The sequence below is a fragment of the Sardina pilchardus genome, chromosome 10, assembly GCF_963854185.1.
Source record: "Sardina pilchardus chromosome 10, fSarPil1.1, whole genome shotgun sequence".
NCBI lineage: Eukaryota > Metazoa > Chordata > Actinopteri > Clupeiformes > Clupeidae > Sardina > Sardina pilchardus.
Genome location: NC_085003.1, coordinates 16,656,137 through 16,672,690, shown reverse-complemented (window position 1 = coordinate 16,672,690; position 16,554 = coordinate 16,656,137). Strand labels below are relative to the sequence as shown.

Genomic DNA, 16,554 nt, shown 5'->3' with positions numbered 1-16,554 from the left:
GAAAGTGATTCAACTATACCATTTCAATATGTAGGCTATATGCTTTAAATAAAGCAGTTCTATTTTTGTAGATACAAAAAGTAGTATTCTACAGTATTTAGTCACTCTATAGACATAGCCATTGAGTTAGTCATCACTTGGTAGGTGATACCAAGTTAACATTTACATTATGATTTCATTAGCGAAACCACAGCAGGTGATGTGTAGCCGTTAGCATTTCCCTTTTGTCATCATCGATTAGCATTCAAACTGCTTCTCAGGTGCATCAGGTAGCATTCAGACAGTGAAGGGATCATCTTCACCAACAGAGGGAGAGAAAACCAAACCGCATTCACCATGCCAGGGATACACGTCAGGAGATGAGAATGACAGACCAGAAACAGGGAAAAGAAACAGCTCAGCAATAGTCCCCAAGGTCTATGCTAGCTATCTGTTAGCATATGCTATCTTACATGAGCAACATGAAGATCGTTTTTCGGTGAGGTCTAATCACTTGGTCAGGGCTGTAAAATCCTGTTAAGATTCCTGAGTGTTTTAAAGGGGCTATGTATAGGATATGCAAAACATTTAAAATGTACTTAGAAATAGCAACAGAACAGAAAGAAATAACCGTTTTGATGTAATATCAACAACACCCGAGCTCTGTGTTACCCCAACATCCAGTTATCCACTGAAGTTAGCATGATGACCAGCAAGCTTCACAGCGTGAATACCACTTTGTACCTCAACAGGCGTTGTATCAAATACATGCATGTCAATGGAAGAGGGCCGCAGCGCCTTGGACGAAATTACCGGTATGCATTCAATACAACTTGAATCCTACTCTTAGCCCCTTTAAGCTGACGATTTCATTTAATTTCAATGATAACGTGATAGTCAATGGAAGCTTGGAATACATTAAAAGCAAGTCATATGATAAACTGACAGTCCTGTGAGATCTTACTGAAGACAGGTCTTTAGACTGAACAAGACACTAAGTGGCCGGAGTGGCCTGGTGTTTGACATCTAGGTCAACACAGACACATGCTCCAGACTGACAAACGTGATGGAGATGCTGTGAGGTGAAAAAAAAAAACAAAGAAAACGGTTTACGACCCGCAACACAGAAGAGACTCTCTGAGAGGGAAATCAGACAGACACAACAAACAGAACGAAATATGACAGGTGACATCGGAAACACAAGAAAAGGTCAAAGGTCACCAAGCAGTTTGTCCACATACCCTCGTACCCACAAACCCACCAGTGGTGGGCACACCCTATGTCAGCAGAACAAGAGGATGAAGAGGCATGTTATTCACTCCTTCTGATGGGGCAGTTCTGACATCATTCATACGCCACTAAATGTTAGTTACCCACCTACACTATCCTCTATTGGATTTCATGCAAGTGATATACATTTATTCAATACAACTTTGCAATCGCAATCACAGTCACTCCGCTAATGGTTGAGCTACCGTAGAACTCCAAATGTCCAACACAAAAAAATTATGCAATTAATTGCACACATGAAGTACTTTACATCCATACTGAACATTCATTTTCATCACTGACTGTCCAAGTGTCCAGCTCATGCAATACTTACATTAGGTCTGTAATAGGGTGGTATTTTATGCGATTCCTAAATGTGCTCTATTGTTTATATGTTCCGTAATATACTGTATGAATCAATGATATAGATACACCAAAGCAAAATGTACTTGGCCCAAAACTAAGATTAGCGGTGATGTCAATCCTCAAGGCCTGAACACCCTGTTCTGATATGTGTGCGTAGTGTAGCCGACTAGCCGTGTCTAGTGTTTTGTGTGTGTGGGTGTGTAACTTACCCTCTGCTCCAGAGCTGTTTGGGTCTGTTGCCTCAGCAGGGTCTTGAGAGGCCCAGCCTCCTTTCCTCCACTTCCCCCACTGCCCATTCCTGAGAGAGAAACACAACCTCACTCCTCAATTCAATCCCTCACAACCTCATCACTCCCTCACTGGTTCATTCATTAATGCACAACTTCACTTCTTTCATAACTACCTTACTACTTCATTCACTAGGGCAGAAGGTCATTCATGCTAATACGCAAACGTCATTTCTTAGGTCACTGCTGCTAACCTTATTTCTCAAATCCTTCAACCTCTATTCACTGCCTCTGTGCACAACCTTCCTTCTGTATATATTTATATTGACTAACTGTATTTGAAACTGCATTTTCCCACTGCACAAGCTTCAAGGTTGTATGGCACTAAAGAAGGTCTCAGACTCACAATCTAATCTAATTGTTTAAACTTCCACGGTGCCAGGTGATAATGTCCAAGCAACACAAATGTGTCTGGAACAGTAGATGTTACAATAGGGTAACTACAGCCCTTCTGTCTTAGTTCAAAAATACTTCTATACCTCACAACGCAACCTCAATAAAACACGAGCTAACTCTTGAGCTTGAGTAAGCTCCTCTTTTTCATACATTTGAATGGCCTACGGCTCACAAGGCTACACATCGCTAACTGAATTGTAAAGTAGTCCCTCCTGTTCCAGCACTGGGGGACTAGCTATCAGGACGCTTTTGGCCAAAGTGTTCTTCCACTAGCCATGGATAGAAGGGGAGGGTTTCAAACTGGGCATGCTTCCTGGAGGTCAAAGGTTAGGGGGTCACACGGTATACAACCTGTGACAACTATGGGTGCCTCTCATTTGGTCTTTTATACAACCTCCCCTACTCCTCGGGCCTCGATCCTCACTGATCTACATAAAGAATGATGGGGCGGCAACAATGGGATAGTCCATCCAGTGTTAGTTGTAGATCAGTGGGAACGCCCCTCGAGGATAGAGCATCGAGGATCGAGGAGTGTGTTTGAGAGCCACCCTATGAGGTTAATCTTTGTGTGGACCATAGTGTGAAGGTCACCCCTTTTAGGACACACTAGGTCCAAAGATCTTGGCTGCATAAAACAAATGCTTTCATAAACATAAAAAAACTGTGGCAAACCAAATTAAAAACAAGGTGGGGTTACTGATCTGGTGCTACACACACACACGCTCACACGAACACACACACATTCAAAATAATTAGCTAATGGGTGAAGATGAGTTTAGTCCCATGAGAGTGGGAATGTGGGTTGAGTGAGGGTGTGGTAGGTTATTGCTGGGCGTGGGTGGGGATGTGGGGCGTATCACAGTGAGTGTGTCCTACCAGAGGCTGCCAGAAGCAAGTTCTCACTGAAAGAGACACTCTTTCTCAGCGTGACTGCTTCTGATTGGGCCACAAGTGAGGGGGGAGGAGTTGAGCTCCTGGGGGTTCCCTCTGGTCCTGAGGGGCAGAGTTTGAGTGGGGAAAAGGGAGGGGCCGAGTCTGAGGAGAGGGTGGGAGAACTGGGAGAAAGGAAGAAGGTGGCACGAGACGGACGGACATCTGAGGGGATGACAACGACACGAGGAGGACACGATGGGGACAGAAAACACATGAAGGGGGGGAAAATAGAAACGAGCCAGAGTGAGAGGGGCAAGGTGGGTAGTCAAGAATGCATAGAGGACAGAGTGAAAAAAACACAAGATGGACACACAAAACCAGAAAAGGAGCAGGAAAAACGATGGAACAGTCTTGAAAAGAGAAAATCAGAGATGAAGAGAAGAGAGACCTCTGCAGTGGACCACAGGCAGGATAATACATTAATAAACAAAGATTACAATAATTAATAATAATTCAATCTTAACTTGTGATTTAATAATGCATTCCAGCCTGTGGTCCGCTAGGGAGTTTGATAATTGGTGGGTAAGGCCCCAGGGACCAATCAGGGCGAGATGAGGGCATCAGGGCCAAATTTCTCCATGGGATGAGGGCTTCAGCACACTGGCCCTGATACAGAATGATCCTGATACTCTGCTCTGCTCTTTACAGGACAAGGGTGAGGACTAAGTCAAAATCAATTAATCTACTGAAAAAGGGATAAAAGAAACTGGCCACCCATGGACACCTTGCATGGGCAAAGTTGTGGGGGGGAAATGTGAACATATTTGTAAAAACACATAGGTAAACGTGTGTGTGTGTGTATGTGTGTGTGTGTGTGTGTGTGTGTGTGCGTGCGTGTGTGAGGAACAAATACAACAACAGAATTTTTAAAGGAAAGAAATACTTGATGACAAAACAAAATAAAAATAGCAAAACATACATAATAAAACAAGGAGACAATGTCAGTATTTCCCTGAGCATTCCCAGATAACCTTTTATTATGCATTTTCACAGATATCTGAGGACTCTCAAGGAAATAGTCAATAGCATTAGGCAGGGATCACTTTGACCAGTGGCAAGAGGCAGATTTCGCAAACGTATATATAGTGTACACGAATGTATACCGTTTGTGTAACTTAGGAATGAGACCAAACTTCCTTGAAATATTATTATAATGCTTTACCACTGCCGCTTAATTATTTCCAAAGTGATCCCCTCCTAAAGCCAAACATGCTTAATTTGAAATGAATTTCAAATTAAACCAATGAGCAGAACAACTGGGTCAAACAATTAGGTAGGAACACGAGATTGGGACTAAGTCAAGTGAGGGTGGGATTACAACTGAAAACAACAATATGGGGACAAAAGGTCTGAGTGTAGACAGAATAGGTTTTGGGTGGTGGTTGGTTATGTGTAAATAAGTAGGGACTTTCAGGTTTGAGTAGGGACGTTGACTGCACAAATGACCTCACTTGTGCAGATATGTAAGATTGATTGATTGAGTATAGGTCAATGGTAATGTGTGTTGGTGTTGAAGGAGATAGTTTGATATTTGGGGTTTAGGTAGGGATGGTAGGAAGATGAAATGGGCTGAAAATAGATGGTTTTGGGTGGGTGAGGGGGTGAAGGTAGATGTGGACAATTTGCAATTGTTGCTGAATGGCACAGTAGTAGTGCTTGTTTAAGTGACTGGGGATATTAGTAATGTTGAGGATACATCTTAAGGCTTTGGTTGAGAAGGAGGTTAATAATGATAATGATGTGGTATGGGCTGAGGGTAAATGTGGTCATAATGATAATGATGTGGTCTGAGGGTAGATGTGGTGATAATGATGATGATGTGGTCTGAGGGTAGATGTGGTGATAATGATAATGATGTGGTCTGAGGGTAGATGTCAATGGTTTGACGGGCTGACAGCTTGTTGATCAAATACACATGTTGATGGTTCATGGCATTAGTCAAAAGTGTTTAGGGTGAGATTTTAGATTAGATGTTTACTGGTGGATGGTAGGGGCCTTGGGTGAAAGTTTGGGGGATGGGATCATAATAAATGTTGAGGAGCGATCGTAAACGTTAGGCCTGAGGCTGATGGTTTAAGAATAGATGTTAGAATTTTGATCGAAGTTGGTGGTATACAGTTAATGCATAATGATGCATTCTGAGGAGAAATTATGGATGTTATTAGGCTTGGGTTGAGATTGGGGAGCTTGGTAGTAGATGTTGAGGGGTGGAATATGGAGTACTGTAGATGATGAGCAGTAACAGAGGTCAGAGTTGAGAAGTCAGGGGTCAGGGAACGGTCCGGCCTTACCAGTCTTGGGTGTGAGGCTGATGTCGGTGTCGGAGGAGGAGGACTGGCGGCTGTAGGACTTGGAGGGGGAGAAGGAGAAGGCCGGGGCCCTCAGGGGGGTGGAGGGTCCGGAGGAGAGGGGGTTAGAGGGGCACTCTTCCCCAAACACAGGCCTGCCAGAGAACCAGGGAACACACACACCGTCACTCACGCTCACAGACTCACGCCCCCCCTCACACACACACACACACACCGTTCCTCACGTTCACAGATGAACGCGCATACATGCACACTCACAGTCGCACACAAACACTTCATCACTCACACTCACAAACATGTACGACTCACTCAGGCTCTCTTTCTCTCTCTCACACACACACCCAAACTCCCTCCATCATTCATACTCATGTATGTTCACACAATCACTGAAGTTCAGATACGCATATGCATGCGTAAGCACACGCACACCGACATACATGTTATTAACACTTGAACACCCTCATCACTTATGCTCATACATACATGTGTGTGTTTACACACATGCATGACCACACACACACACGCACATACACACACACACACACACACACACGCACGCACGCACACCCATCAACCCCATCATTCATGCTCAAACACAGACAAACTCACATGCGCCCACATAGCCACACACACACACACACACACACACACAGCAGGGAAGCCAGGAGGAAGGGAGGATGTTTGTGTATGTGTGTATGTGTGTATGTGTATGTGTCTGGGTGTAATGAAAAGGAAGGAAGGGACTGCATGACTGACGGATGGGAAATAAATCAAGATCACAGAACAAGAGAAACGAAAAGGTGGCACTCAAACGGAGGGTGAGCGACGGCAAAAAACGAAGGAGAAAAGAAAAGAACAGAGAGAGTAAAAAGAAATGAAATGAGAGAAATGAAGAAGCATTTGTTTCAGCTAACCAAAGCAGAACACTCAAGTAAACAAAGCGGAGGTGGACCCCAGATTCTTGTGTGTGAGTAAACAACTATAAACACAGCAAACAATCCGTCTGTTTGGCTGCTTGGTCTCCACAAACATTCACAGTCAGAGAGGTGGGCGTGCGGCAGAGCTACTGATCCACAAGCGTGACTGAGCTGTTGCCATGGTTACAGGTGAACAACATGGGACCTCTGCTGGAGGTTTCTCTAACATTACCACTGAACATGAGGTAGTTAGTGGAAGCATCAACCATCTGTATACGCCATGAAAACCCACCACAGGGTTAAAACCTAGCGGCGGGTTAGGTTAAGGCCTGCTAGTATGGATAGGGAGACTTGAGTTTAGTTGGTCGCACTTTATTTGGACAGTTTGCCCACAGACTATCAACAAATGCTCAGATAATCAACAAACTGTTGGCACTCGGTTAACTACAATTTATGGTTAAGAGGGTTGAATTTGATTAAAGTGATGTTCAGTAATAATTCAACAACAATTTTGTAATTCAGATGATCCGTTAAGTCTTTGCGGGCAGACTATCCAAGTAAAGTTACTTAGTAAACGAACAAACGAGCCACCAAATTTCTGTGTCTCAATAGATAAATCCTCCATCAGTTTTTAGGGATGGAGCCTAGCTTTCATGGGGCGTGGCAGGGAGGATGCTTTGGCAGCTGAAGGGAGTTGATTGGTTGGAGCTGGTGAGATCCTTCCCCATCCAATGGCAGGGGAGGTGATCGTGGAGGGGGGGGGGGGTTGGATCGGGAGTTTGGGGGGTCTGGAGCAGGAGGGTACCTGCCTACACTGTCTGGCTGCGGGGGCCTGAGAGAGGGGGGTGTTGGCGCAGCGGGGGCGAGGGGTCGCCCGGGGGGGCCGCCCGGAGCCCGGCGTACCGGAGAAGAGCAGCGTGGGATAGGACACACTGAAGCCCTGCGCCAGACGGGACGCCGCGCCGTGCACCGGGCTGCTGTGGCTCGAGCGACAGCCCGACACACACGTCACACACGCCGCTGGAGATCTGGAATACACACAGGCATGCGTGCACAAGCACACTCACAGGTGTTAGACACACTTTCTCACTGGAATGCAACCACTTTAGGCTGTGGCTGCACAAAATTAAAGACTGACACACATACAGACAGAGACACACACCACAACCATAAGATCCACAGCACAAAGACACAAATATTAAGAAAACAGCAATAACAACACTTATAAATTCACACAACAAACAGCCACTCACTCTGAATTTTTAGATTTTAGTATGACATGGTTCATTGAGGACTGTTGTGAATATGGGGTGAAAATGGATTCAGCAGTAGCATTTCTGAGGTTTCTAATCGTCTGGTGAAACTTAAGCTGAACGAATGGGGAAATTTTTTTTATCACATGACACTACATTAAGAGCTGTGACAGGCGAGACAGAGAGAGAGAGAGGGGGAGAGAGAGAGAGAGAGAGAAAGAGAGATAGAGAGAGGGAGAGTGTGTGTGTGAGAGAGAGAGAGAGAGAGAGTATGTGTGTATATGTGTGTGCATTATAGCTGCCTATAACTATTGAGCTGTTTGTGTTGGCCTCTGTGCTCAGCTGCGCTGCTGACTTTAACCAGTGATACTGTATGTTTGTCTGCCTCAGGGTGTCGTTTCTGGCAGGCTTCCACTTTCCAACGCAACTATGCTCTCCACCTTTTAATGAGTGGGATGAGCTGAAAAAGACTGTTGTGTTGCATCACAACAGACATAATAGAAAAGTAAACAACACCAAAGATTGTACTGAGGCGCTGGTATAGCCTTAAAAACAGGACAAAGGTGTAGGTTCTACTGCTATAGATCTTGAACAAGATCTTGAACCATAATCTTTATTGGAAAAAAAACAACAAAGTGTATGGCACTTTTATCATAACAATCATAAAAGCCAATCATGACATTTCAGAACAAATGCATTCACGGTTTTAGGTAAGACAATTACCAACGATGGCAAAAAAGGAGGCACGGTATATTATATTTCATATAAACTTTTATACCACTGCTTGGCTGAATTTCCTATTGTGATTGTGCTCTTCAGAGTGTTGATTATTTTTCAGATATTTGCATACCTATGAAGTAGTTCCAGCTCTTTGGCCACATTACACTAGTATATCCATTCGCCAAACTCGTGAAGACTAAATGAGCTGACACATTTAAAAAAAATTACAAATTTGGAGATTGGACACCAGAGATTTTACAAAGCTAGGCTCAACAGAAACATGGGTTATGCCATCTTAGCAACAAGACAGATGGAACTATTGATATAAATCTATGGACGGAAACTAACGACTGGGCTTTGGCCATAGCAACCAAACAGGAACTAGTAACGGCAGTTTGTCCTGTAAGTTGAGAAATGAAATGTGGAATGAAGTAGCTCTACTAATAAGACCGTTAATTAACACATGGAAATTATCTGCAAATTAACACTACGCAAGAGCGGCAACAGTGGTATAAACAGAATAATGGACTCCATGGCGTTTGGGAATCAGAAGCTAATGCAATTCAAGGCGTAGCCGGAATTCCACCATGAACCTGCATTAACTCCTGATAGCCAGAAGCCGCGTCATCCATTACTCCTTCCATAATATAGACGTATTCATATATTAGCTGGATCTTTACTGACTGCTGAACACAATCACCACAACAACCATACACACACACACACACACACAAAAACGACAGCAAAACAAACACACACACGCGCGTACACACACACACACACACACACAGCTACAGTATGCACAATGTACACACACACTCATGCTGTGCCTGGTGTGTTTGCAAATGACACAGCCAGACTACATACTCAACAAAATACTGTACACACACATACACTCACACTCACACGCACGCACACACATTCACTCACTCATATACAAACACACTACACACACCGGTTGTCTTCAGTGATCCAAATCGCAGGCTCTCTAAGGCAGCCGTGCATGAAGGCAGGAAGAAAGCGACATGCAAGAGAAGAAAAGGGACAGAAAGACAGAAAGAAGGGAGGAGAGAGAAGGAGAAGAGAGAGAAAAGGAGAAGAGAGAGAAAGAGAGGCGCATGCAGGGCCAGGAGCAGGATTGAGTGGGGTGTGTTTGTGTATGAAAAAACTACTCTACGACGGGTATAAGCATACACACACACACAGACACGCTCAATCATCATCAAATATGAACTATAACACAATCAACAGAGTGTACTCAAAACAATACATCTTTACACTAATAGGATATACTGTACTAAGAGGCTACACACACATCTCTCAAATGCACACACACACACACATCTCTCAAACACGCACACGCACACAGACACATCTAAATTCCAAAAGTCACAAGCTAACAAAGGTATACAGAGGGTATGTACAGTTAAGCCCAAAATTATTAGCCCCCCTGAAATTTTGGAACATTACTCTAAAATTCTGCCTAAATTTTTCATCCCTGATCAAATTTTCAAAATCAAACATTCACCAGTGTTATTATGTAGAATCTGGTGCATTTTGGAGTGTTAATATATTATTAGGAATGCTTAATCTCAAATTGTGTGAAAAGTGGAGTGTTCAAAATTATTAGCCCCCATGTGATTTTTTTGCTTTTAAACACACACGACCAACCTGTCACCTTTCAAGCCACACCTTTGCAGTTAGTTAATGTCCAGACAACACCTGAACACCCAACCAGCATTGATTGTTTACCTAAAGACTTCAAGGAACAGGCCTACTGGCACTTGAACACCTGTCTGAGAGGGGACTGCCTTTACAGGCATACTGAAGATAAAGGAAATCTGTCTGGACCTCAGAAAGAACATCATTGAGGCCTATAATATGGAGAAAGGCTATACTGTAATCTCTAGATGCTTCACAGTCTGTAGAACAGCCGTGCAAGGCATCATTACAAAGTACAAAGAGTTCCAAGTTTGTGCATAACAAACCTAAGTGTGGATGAAAATGCTAAATATCTCAAATCTAGAGAGAAAAATCATCAGGGATGTTAGCAAGCAACCCTGCACATCCGCCAAAATGATAGTTGCTGACCTTGAGACCTCTGGGGTTAAAGTCTTGAGGAAGACAGTAGCGAGGGATTTTTATTGTGGAGGCCTCCAAGGTCATCGGCTGAGATAAAACCCATTACTCCAAAACGGGCGCTTCAAAGTCAGACTGAACTTTGCCCATGCACATTTAAAAGCTAAAAATGAGTTTTGGAAAACTGTCCTTTGGTCTGATGACATTAAACTGGAGCTGTTTGGGCACATGGATGTTGCCTATGTTTGGTGAAAAAAGGGAGGGCCTACAACCATAAAAATACAGTTCCCACAGTGAAGCATGGTGGTAGGAGCATCATGTTATGGGGCTGTTTTGCTGTCTCAGGCACAGGGAGCCTTGTTTGGGTGCATGGGATCATGAAAAAGAGAGATTATGTTGATCTCTTGAGATATAACATCAAGACGCCTTCTCTTAGTCTAGGCTTAGGTCGCCACCAGGTCCTTCAGTATGATAATAACTCAAAGCATAGTGAAAAGTGGTCTAAAACGCCCTAAAGGATACCAAAATCAAGGTGCTGGAATAGCCTACACAGAGACCAGACCTCAACCCCATTGAGAATCTGTGGCACGTGCTTAAAGCAAGAGTCCATACAAGAAAACCCTGCCGTTTGGACGAGCTGGAGCTAAAGAGTGCTTAAGAGATATGTGCCAATCTAGTAAAAGACTATTCAAAGAAGTTGTTGTCAGTTGAAGCAAAGAAAGGCTACACTATTGACTATAAATGGTCTGGGGGCTAATAATTTTGAACATGTCAATTCTTGCTTTTCTTGTCACAAATCAGAGCAAGAGTAAACAATGATCATCAAACTTTGTGGGCATACTGTCTTTGCGCTTCTGTAATCATATAAACTAGGCACATTTTTGGAAATGGTCATTTTCATGTATAAACAAAGGATTATGTCTGAATTCATAAGGGGGGCTAATAATTTTGGGCTTAACTGTATCTCCTTCATGCACTGGGCTATCATACAGCTTGAAAGTGTATGTCTGTGTTTGTGGATGTAAATATGTGAGAGATGACTGTGTGTGTGTGTGTGCGTGTGTGGTGTGTGTGTGTGTGTGTGTGTGTGTGAGGGCTGTACTCACTCCTTGATGTCTTTGGACGGTGAGGAGTTGGCGGTGTGCTGGGCATTGCTGGGGGGGTTAATGAGCTTCTCAAGGGTGCAGGCGGTGCCGATAGCCCGGACAACCAGGCCGCTCTCACCCTCCAGGTCGAAACACTGCAGATAGCCCACCACCGCATTCCCCCCCATCTCCAGAACCTTGAGCCCAATCTTACGTTGGAGCTCACCTTCACACACACACACACACACACACACACACACACACACACACACACACACACACACACACACACACACACACACACACACACACACACACACACACACACACACACACACACACACACACACACACACACACACACACACGAAAGACAGAGAAACACACACACACATATATGCACATAAACATACAATCAGACACACACACAGTATCAACACAACTACATAATATTGCTGTGATCCGAAACATTTGGGTGCAGCACATATTATCCATGTGTCTTTTGGCCGTAACATCCATTAATTTAATGAGAGTGCCATCTGTCATTCCCTTTAGGAGCAAAACCAAAAAAGAATGTGTTGGTATTTTGATGGTGACGTGTGTGTGTGTATGTGTGTTTCCTAAGCAGAGTATAGATACACGCATCTGCACTCACCTAGTATTTTAACTTGTAGGCAACGACAGAACAAAGTCTTAAACTTAGTTATTTACTACTGACTGAGAAGGGGTAACAATTGAAAATGTAGCCTGAAAAAAGCAACACGTCCCCCAATATTATTTGAATGACTGAATAAAAATCCTACGGATATCTATCCAGGGCAGGCAGACCAGTCATGTTGTCTGGGACTCAGTGCTAAGGTATCACCAATTACTACATTTCGTGAATTTAAAAATAGCTGTGAATTACATGCGCCTTTCTCTTTGGACCAGGCTTTTTTAGGTCAGTGGCTTTATCATTTTCAGTGGTGTTAAAATAGCAATTTGCGAAAAGGCACCTGGCTAACACTATTTTCTAAGTTGCAGGGCTGATAGACAGGAAATCATCTGTGCCTGAAATTATCAAATACATTCAAAGACAATGTAGAGAATAGCCTTTCTTGACATTGTTCCTTGGCGAGCTCAAGCCTGAATTCAGGCACCACGCCTGAACTCTATCAGGCCTGAAGTTGACACGCCTGTGGGTGTGTGAAGTTCATTTGACAAATTGTCAATTCGTGCACTTGCCAGAACAAAGATCACTGTGTTGGCCTGTTGGGTGTAAGCTAGGAACAAGACTTCCGTCACACCTGGCGTTAAGACATGGCCCTTAAGCTCTTAACAGAGATGAACGGCAAGTAAACGTCTGTGTGTGCATAACTGTGCGAGTACCTGACATGAGTGAGATGAGTCTTTGGCGGGCTTCGTTGGATGCTCGTGGTGTTCGGATGCGGTCGATCCACTGGTACTCTGGATCTTCATTCACCACAAGCTCTTCCACAAAGCCATGGACCATCATAGCCCGATAGCACCGCGGGATAGACGTAGCTGTGTGTGTGCACAAAACACAAGAGTTGTAAACAAACACACAGACACAGACACAGACACAGACACACACACAAATAAAACTGGATCATCACTGAAATCAGCTCATCAAAGCATGATAACCACGCAGTCATGGCTTAATCATAAGACCCCGCCTCTCTCTCACACACCAACAAACACATGCGTAAAGATACTCACTGCAGAAAAACTTGACGCCACACGAAGACTGTCTGAAGCGGTTGAGATCATTAAAGAGATCCACCTTCACAAGGACGTTAATCTCACCACGGATACCTACAACACAGCAACACAACAGTTGAGTTGTACAAAAATGCTTAGGCCATGTGCTTGGTATGTGTATGTGTGTGTGTGTGTGTGTGTGTGTGTGTGTGTGTGTGTGTGTGTGTGTGTGTGTGTGTGTGTCAGCGTACCGTGTATAGTGTCATAAATAGGAAACCATCCAGATATAACTGTGGCAGCCTCGCTGCAGAGCAGAGGGTCGATGTCGATGTAGACTTTGCCGATGGCATCGTTGGCACTGTAGGTGTCGTGATCCAACACCGTGATCTGCAATGGCTCATCCTGCAAGTCCTCATCATCCACCTATTCAAACACACACAGCTACAATTAGACACTGACACTAGTCTGGCTATCACCAGACCAAGTTTGTTCTTTTGAGATTGAACATTAGGCTGGGGAGGCTGTGCATTGTATTTCAACTGCACAAGAGGCGTGATCAATGGGCATAGTTCAAATGACTGCACACTTGGAGAGTTCTTCAGACCAACGATCCGGGTGGATAAGCCAGTTTGTGATTGGTCCCTGCAAATTCGTAACGGAAGCAGGAGAGATAAATGTGGAGGTTTCCAGCCCGAGCGGCTGGGCGAAATCCAAACGCCGGCAGGTCGGGCTGGGTTTACCCAGTCTACACTGACACACAACACAAGCATATCTAGAGAACACCCATGTTGATATTGTCAAATAAAATCCTGCTTAAGCTTACATTTCCTGTCCAAGCCTCACACAAAATCATGGCATTCAAGCCCTCCAGAATCAAAGCCCAACTATTTATAATATTGTCAGAGCCCAATCTGATCCAGGGTGAGCATGGGCACAATTTAATTAAACTCTATCCAAGCCCCAAACTATAAACTGAGACATAGGAAAGCCTAAGAGGCAAGCCCCTCTCCCCTGCTGGTTTTGACAAAAGTGCTAACTTGAATGTTGCTTTTGCAAGCTATGTTCTCTCAAAAGAACATAAAGAAGCACAGAGAAAACACAACACACACAAACAAACATACATACACACACACACACACACACACACACAAACACACTCACCTCAAATTTAAACCACTCAGAATTCCACTGAGGATTAAGGGACTTGGGATAGACGTCTGTTTTAAAAGTTGTGTTTCCAAATTTGACCTGAAGTAGAGAAGTGCAAAATCAGTGTGAGGATTTATAAGCAGTTTTTACATGTAGCACTAGGCCTAAACAATACAAAACGACAGTATTATCTGAATATTTCAAACAGCATGAGAAGACCGCAGAGAAGGACTAAAATCAAAGCTTAAACCATGAGTGTATATAAGCACATTTCTAGCATAGGATGCAGCTCAAAATATTTCCCAACAAAGTGATGGCACACAGATGACAGCTATTGCACAACTTCTCTTAAAACGCTGCAAAACGCAAGCACATTTTCAGTAAGTGTATGTCTGAACATGCATGTCATGGGTTTGTAGGACTTGTACATGCCAAATGGCAACCACTGACCTCCACAAAAGCATCAGTGAGATCACTCGCTCGGTCCATAACGGGCAGGTGGCGCCCCGCCACAATCTTGGCCTTAAGTTTGCCTGGCATGATTCTGCTGATGCGTTTATCTGGTTCAAAATAGTTCCATCAACAAATGGTTGAGTACTCAGCATATTACAATTAAAACAAAATCTTCACACTGAAGAGCAGACAAAGATTCTGCTGCTATGCTGCTAGAGAGCAGGCAATTGCATCCGTGATTGGCATACCTGCGAGACAGGTGGATTTGACAGTTCGACAGCGTGCTCTGGAGAAATAACACTTTTTATTCGTATAACGAGCTCAGTAAATGAGCAATCTGTCTTTAATGTAGGTTTTGCAAGAGTAACGTAAACACGTACAATTATTTACTAACTAGTTATGTAAATTGACCGGTTACATTATTTTACTTCACGCGCACAACTACTTATGGACACAAATGGATACATTGCAATAACATACAATGTACAATGTGTCAAAACATGCAACTCGCCAAAGTGAAAAATAGCGAGTTGACCATGTTGACAGTAGACCATGTTGACAACTGTCGCTGGTTAGCTGGCTACACATTAATAGGATAGCATCTTGCTAGCAAGCTAGCCATACTGGCAAGTGCCTGGCTTAACACCATTAGCTACTTGCTTAACTTTTAATGTAATCGAAGGCTACTTAACTAGCTACTTAGAGCCACTGTGACATAACGGTTGATGATCTGACCGATATCAGCTAGATTGAGTGCAATACACAATTATCATTTGGTAAGTTGGTGGGAGGACATGGTAGTGTTGTTCGTTAGCTATCGATTGTTCCCATGCACTCAGGCCGCTATATACCTGTTTAATGTTAGCAGCTAGCACATTAGCAATAGCTAATCATGTCATGGCATAGTTTACTGTTACATCACGCTACTGCTAGTTACCGCCAAGAGACAGATTGTTCACAGATAACATTTCACGTAGTATACATAATGTCAGGATCACTGTTAACGAACTACTCACCAGAGCCACAACGTTATAAAGCAGAGCTGCAAAAAGACGCAGCGTTTAATCTAGCGATCCATCGATTTGACCTCCCTTGGATGCCCATAACGTGTGTCGAAGGGTGACTATCCTCTCCTTAACATGATTTTTAATCTCAAATCGGTGTCAGGCCTTCTCAGTAGTTTCTGAAAAACATAAACGTCACGTCAGTTTCTATGTATTATGAGAATAGAATTGATCATAACTGTATGACTGCTTAGCTGGCTAATGAGAACAAGTACCGTTGTCAGAACTCAGAATGACTGCAGTAACGTCTAGCGTAAACACATTGCGGCAGACTACGCCAACGTGAAATGAGCAACGTAGGCCTACTTCCGGAACATGTTAATTCGGGAAATACATTGTAACCATAGACCTAAAACAAACCAGCATTACAATGTAGGCTATTTATCTGAGTGAAGTAGTAGACCTGCATGTTTAAGACTATATTTTAAGTAGCCTACTACAGCTTTTTTGTGTGCCCTATCTTGGTGAGTGCTGAAAAGCCTGTAGCCTAGGAAAGGTAGGCTATTTTAGATATTCTCAAAAATCACTGTCGCAAAGGATTCTATACCTTCTGAAACTAGGAAACCACAAGATATAAGTCCACTCATGATACAG

The 16,554-nt window shown here is 43.6% G+C and overlaps 1 protein-coding gene across 4 annotated transcripts in view; it reads right to left on the bottom strand.

Moving 5' to 3' along the window:
• The window catches only part of c2cd5 (C2 calcium dependent domain containing 5), a 47,239-nt gene extending 31,116 nt beyond the window's left edge, over positions 1–16,123 (bottom strand). For all 4 annotated transcript variants that reach the window (XM_062546677.1, XM_062546678.1, XM_062546680.1 and 1 more), the window contains exons 1-9: positions 15,913–16,123; positions 14,894–15,003; positions 14,456–14,542; positions 13,546–13,717; positions 13,313–13,408; positions 12,962–13,117; positions 11,615–11,819; positions 5,522–5,673; positions 1,824–1,912 (exon numbers count right to left, since the gene is read on the bottom strand). In XM_062546677.1, coding sequence (XP_062402661.1) covers positions 1,824–1,912; positions 5,522–5,673; positions 11,615–11,819; positions 12,962–13,117; positions 13,313–13,408; positions 13,546–13,717; positions 14,456–14,542; positions 14,894–14,983 — 1,047 coding nt within the window. In that variant the 5' untranslated portion in view covers positions 14,984–15,003; positions 15,913–16,123. The remainder of the gene's footprint in view (positions 1–1,823; positions 1,913–5,521; positions 5,674–11,614; positions 11,820–12,961; positions 13,118–13,312; positions 13,409–13,545; positions 13,718–14,455; positions 14,543–14,893; positions 15,004–15,912) is intronic.
• Between the last annotated feature and the right edge of the window lie 431 nt (positions 16,124–16,554).